This window comes from Salvia splendens, chromosome 17 (genome assembly GCF_004379255.2).
Source record: "Salvia splendens isolate huo1 chromosome 17, SspV2, whole genome shotgun sequence".
Classification (NCBI taxonomy): domain Eukaryota; kingdom Viridiplantae; phylum Streptophyta; class Magnoliopsida; order Lamiales; family Lamiaceae; genus Salvia; species Salvia splendens.
In genome coordinates this window covers 1,580,366-1,585,807 of record NC_056048.1, presented here as the reverse complement: position 1 = coordinate 1,585,807, position 5,442 = coordinate 1,580,366, and the positions used below count along the sequence as shown (strand labels likewise).

Sequence of the window (5,442 nt, the reverse complement as noted above, 5' to 3'; positions counted from 1 at the left end):
ACAATATTAGTGATATAAATTAAAAACTAGTACTTTTTTATTAGTTATATTATATTTAATTAACTTTTTATTTAACTATATTAAATTTGATTATCTAATTTGTTGAAATAATGTTGTAAGATTTCAAAGTTTAGGATATTCTCTATGCCACATGCAAACATATTCCATATTTTGTCTCTATGCAATCTTATTGCAGGATATTCTTCGTTCACATCCTTACAAAAGCTTTTATACTTTTAGTATACTTCTATATATTTTTAATTAAGATTTTACAAAATTATCCACTTTACCCCGCGTGGTGGGCCCCTTACGTGGTATTGACACGTAATCCCTTTCTTCCCCAATTTTACCAATTTTTCCAAATACAGAAAAACATTTTAATTATACTCACATCAGAGCTAACGGAAAACCAGAAATCCAACCTTCCCCGCCGCCGCAACCGCCGCCATCTCAGCTAAATCTCTCCACCAACACTCAATCTACTATCTCAATCAACCAATTCCGATTATAATCAATCTTTCCGCGCATCCGCCGCGTCAATTGTTCATTCAATACGACGCCGTCGCCGGGAAAAAAAGAGTTCGCCGCCGTCGTTTTATTCGAATCGCGAATTGGAGTCAACGGTGGCCCTCGCGTGAACAGTAGACCGGAGAATTTTGAAAATATCGTTTTTTTGTCTGTTAGTATAGTTTTAGTCCGTGAGATTTTTGTATTTGGTTTTGTGAATAATAATTGAGAGGGTTTTTAGAGAGAGAGAGAGAGATGGGCAGTGTTCTCGACGCTACACTGCTGCATCATGTGTGCATTGTGCTGATTGTTCTCTGGTTTCTGAATTCATTCAACTGGTGCCATCCAATTGCGTATTTTCTCTCTCTAATATACCTCTATTTGGTGAGTTTTTATTCTCTCTCTCTCTCTCTCTCTCCTCACTCTTGTTTATTTTCAGCTCTGTGCGATGATAAATTTTCTGTTGATTTTTGAAGGTTCATGAATTATATGTGCTGAAATTGAGAAAGAAATTGCAATTTGAGGAGAAGAGAGAGTCCGATCAGAGACGGGTAATTAATTTCCACTTCTCATTGAATGATAATTTCTGCTTTTGGAATTTGGGGTTTTTTCTTCCATTTCATTGTTGTTAAAAAATATGCCCTTTTGTAGTAGTCTTGGTTGATGAGGTTTGACCCCTTAATAGAACTTAGAGAAAGAGATATTCTTGATGCTTGCCTTGAAGGAGTTAGAGAAAAAAGAATCATTCGATACACGAAATTGGAATTAGTATTATGTGGAATTGAGTTTGAAGGAATTCAACCAAATCCTTTGTTTGGTAAAAATGTCGTAGTAATTGATGTGAAATTGAATTAGTGTATATGCAGTGAGTGTTGTGTGTGTAGTGTGTGAAGGCGTCCAATTTTATAAATATTTGGAATTCCAATTATCTACTTTTGATATGGAATTCGAATTGTGGAATTGGGAGGAATTGGAACTGAAGGCTCCAATTCCAATTCCACAATTCCATGATATTGAACGGAGCCTCAAATCTTTATATCGTTGGAAGTTCTCAAACTTTTTTCATGACAAAAAATTTTAGTTATTTTATTTGTACTATTTCATTGAAATCTATTGTATGCGCTTAATATTTTCTGTGGTTCGGTAGGTGCTTTCAGATTCCGAGTCTCTTAGATGGTTGAATCATGCCATTGAGAAGATATGGCCGATCTGCATGGAAGAGATCGTTTCTCAGAAAATTCTCCTCCCTATTTTCCCATGGTTCTTGAAAAAGTACAAGCCGTGGACCGTGGTATGACTTGAAACAACCCCCATTTCGCACTTGCTGCCTAGTTGATTGTGCTTCTAATATTAATGATAGTTCCGTTTGCGTAAATGCAGAAAGATGTTGATCTTCAGCATCTTTACTTGGGAAGATCCCCTCCGATGTTTACAGAAATGAGGGTTCTTGGTCACTCCAATGGCGATGACCACTTGGTAAGTGAGGCTTGTGAGCAATGCAAATGGGGTGGTGATGGTCCTGATATTCGTGTTGAACTTCTGCAGGTTTTGGAACTGGGTATGAATTTCCGAACTGCGGATGATATGAGCGCTATACTTGGTGTGAAACTGAGCAAGAGGTTGGGTTTTGGAATGTATACTAAATTGCATATGCTAGGAATGCACGTTGAGGGGAAGGTGATTTGACGTTGTGATCATTCTTTGTTTTCATGAAAAAATGGAGAAGTGATCGAGATGTTTCGTGTAGGTATTGGTTGGGGTTAAGTTCTTGCCGCAATGGCCTTTCATTAGCCGCTTGCGTGTGTGCTTTTCTTCACCGCCATATTTTCAGATGACTGTGAAGCCTCTCTTCACTCATGGTCTCGATGTTACAGAGATTCCTGGGATAGCTGGCTGGATAGTAAGTACATAGCTATGCCATTCACCCACACACGGAGAGAGACTCAATCTTAACTTAATATACTAATATATGTTTCTTGTTCTAGGATAATCTTCTGGCCCTCGTCTTCGAACAAACTCTCGTGGAGGTGAGAAAATGTGTTTGTATGCTATCACAAGCATTGTTTCACTTTTTTCTCTGTAAACACTACTGATTTGCTAACTAGTCTCTGTAATTTCCGCAGCCTAATATGCTGGTGGTTGACGTTGAAAAATTTGTGTCACCTCTACCAGGTACTCATGTCCGGATATAGTCATTGAACTCGTTGTCTTGGGGAGTTCGGTTTTCGTTTCCAGCCTGTTATAATTGTAAATCTGATACGAGCTTGAATGAGTGGTTTATCTCCTTAACCTCATCTTTTGCATGTTAGGAAATTGGTTCTCTGTCTATGCAAAGGCATCAATAGCGTTTGCTACCGTGACAGTTCTTGAAGCCACTGAACTGAATCCATCGGACTTAAATGGTTAGTTTTAGCGTTTCTTCTACAATTTTCACAAGATATACTGGTTCAAACACGAGTTGATTTTCAGGATTGGCGGATCCGTATGTTAACTTACAGTTGGGGCTTTCTAAATTCCGGACCAAGACTAGGAAGAAAACTCTTTCGCCAAAATGGCACGAGGAATTCAAGTTTCCTATCTTCACTTGGGAATCTGATAACTTGCTTGTTTTCGAGGTTCTTGATAAGGACCACTTATATGATGACAAGATGGGGTGTGTTCTTGTTCGACTTTATTCCTTCATGTCCGAGGGTTATGCTGTTGCTTTCTTTCTATTTGTCTTCGTATCGATGCCATATTCCATATTTTCTTCGTCATTGCATTTGCAGTTGGTCTTGTTTTAAATTTATTTCTCGTTGAAAAACTACGTTTGTCTAATACTGTTGTGTGCACCATCTGATTAGTCGTTGAAACGGTCTTCAATCGTTGCAGAGAATGTTGCATAAACATCAACAAGTATCGGGACGGCCAGAGGTATGACTTGTGGTTACCTCTCAAGAATATAAAGACAGGAAGATTGCATCTTGCTGTAACTGTCTCCGATTTGACCGGAAAGGTATTCCTTCAAAACGTAAATTAGCACGAACCTCTACCTTATTGAGATGTCTTATGCTTGAGTTCGAAAAAGGATCGTAAATTAGCTGATTAATGTAATCCATTGATATACACTGCTAGTTTGTTGTTGTTTGTTTTTACTGCAATAGCCGATTGTGCTAACATGTCGGGCTGCTGAAAGAAGGCTGCAGAGTGTTCGCCCGGTGAAGAAGAGGCCGGTGGTGAGAAAAGGAAAGAAGAGGCCGGTGGTGACAGAAGCAGAGGCTCCTTCGCGGATGGCTCGTCTCAGAGAGTATCGTTCTCATCCACAGCATCGGATAAGTCCCCCAAAGCAGGAGATAGGTTCGACCCAATTGACGTTGAAGGGCAGTCCGAGACTGGGATTTGGATCCACCATCCGGGCAGAGAGGTCACACAAGTGTGGGAGGCAAGGAAGCCGAAGAATAGCAAACGTCACGAAATTAGCAGACAAGTTCAAGTCGAGTTCGGTGATTCAGTCGGTGGGCGGACTTCTGGTCAGAACGAGGGCAGCAGCAGTGACGAGAACTCGGATTCTAACAAGCCGCAATCAGGTAATCCGGTCAAGAGAGGTTTAAGAAAGATCGGGTCAGTGTTCAGACGGAGCCCGAGGGAAGCTGACAAGGCGACCTCGCCTAGAGAGTCCGAACCGTCCCCCAAAGATAATTTCAACGCCAAGGCGTCGTCTAACCTCAAGAAAGGTGGTGTCAAGGTGATAATAGACGACTCCATTGTGCCCCCGCCTTCCAAGACTCCGAAAGGTGACGAGAAAGACGCGCAATCTCCGTCTTCCAAGACTCCGCGTGAAGAGACTGTGCCGGAGAGCCCCAGCCAGAGGAACGGCAAGGACAAGGCGAAGGGCATTTTGAAACACGCTGGAAGATCTGCTCGCGAGCTGAAGTCCTCGCTCTCTCGGAAAATAAGAGGGACGAAGGGAGAGATGCCTGAGGAGTCGGATTCCATAGATGACGAGTCGCTTACATCATCCATGGATTCTGTGGTTACGGATGCTGGTTTAGTCGTTCCGAGTTCAACCGCTTCCCCTCCAGCGCTGGCTTCAAATGACGACTCGTTGAAGTTGAAGGACAACATTCAGACGGAAAACCTCTCCGTTAGCAACACCTCCGTGACCGGAGATGTTGCGGTTCCAACCGGCGACAAGGTTTTGTAATGTTTGTTTGGAAATGCGAAGGGAGGATTCTTGTATGTGTTAGTATTGTATAATGGTGTTTTGATAAAAAAAATAAAAATCAAATATAGAAATGTAATGAGGTTTGAGTGTATCATCATTTGTACAAAGGAGTTGCACACAACTTTGCATTGCAAGTTGTTTGTATGAACATAAAATTTTCAAGTAGCAGACTTTTGTAATTTTTTGTGTTTTCTTTTGATTGCAACTCTTATGGATGTCCAAGTAACAAAGGGACTATAGGCACAACAAACATGACCTCGTTATACAATGATCTTTCATACTTTGACACTTCTCCAGAATAAATCTACGGCGAAAGCAATGATCAACAACATTCGACAAAATACAAATAGAAAGAATATGAATGCCACATGTCAAAATCTAATTGGTACTCCTCCGATAACACTATTTAAGATCGAAATTCATAAGTAGAGAAAGATCGGCAGTCTTTGATTGTTCTTAATTTTGAAGCACAAAGAGAACCAATATTCAAATTTTGAAGTTCTTAATTGAGTTTACACAGATATATATGATAGTTCATTTCAGATATTTTTTTGAAAGTCTAAGCACGGAACTATATCAGTTCTCAAATACATTAATATCTGTTGTGATTATATATTAAAGATTTCAACGAATTATAAATGGCCACATTGTCATGAAATTTCCCAACATTATGTATCACTTTCCCTGAAACCCAAAAGAGGGGTTTCAGGGAAAGTGATACACAAAATGGG

At 40.2% G+C, this 5,442-nt stretch overlaps 1 protein-coding gene across 2 annotated transcripts; it reads left to right on the top strand.

Moving 5' to 3' along the window:
* Positions 1-368: 368 nt before the first annotated feature.
* Positions 369-4,890, top strand: LOC121774974 (C2 domain-containing protein At1g53590-like). Of its 2 annotated transcripts, none has more exons than XM_042171904.1 (12): positions 369-891; positions 984-1,058; positions 1,655-1,798; positions 1,888-1,983; positions 2,053-2,184; positions 2,255-2,407; positions 2,493-2,534; positions 2,631-2,679; positions 2,817-2,909; positions 2,977-3,160; positions 3,379-3,502; positions 3,683-4,890. In XM_042171904.1, the coding sequence occupies exons 1-12, from the start codon at positions 763-765 to the stop codon at positions 4,688-4,690; spliced, it is 2,229 nt and encodes a 742-aa protein (XP_042027838.1). In that variant the 5' UTR covers positions 369-762; the 3' UTR covers positions 4,691-4,890. The 2 variants fall into 2 exon arrangements, with proteins under 2 accessions (XP_042027838.1, XP_042027839.1); XM_042171905.1 differs by having other exon boundaries at positions 370-891; positions 3,686-4,890.
* Positions 4,891-5,442: the final 552 nt, after the last annotated feature.

Coding starts and splice junctions, on each gene's coding strand:
- LOC121774974 (XM_042171904.1), top strand. CDS start 763: ATGGGCAGTGTTCTCGACGCTACACTGCTGCATCATGTGTGCATTGTG. Junction 2,408..2,492: donor CTGGGATAGCTGGCTGGATA/GTAAGTACATAG, acceptor TTCTTGTTCTAG/GATAATCTTCTGGCCCTCGT. Junction 2,910..2,976: donor GAATCCATCGGACTTAAATG/GTTAGTTTTAGC, acceptor GTTGATTTTCAG/GATTGGCGGATCCGTATGTT.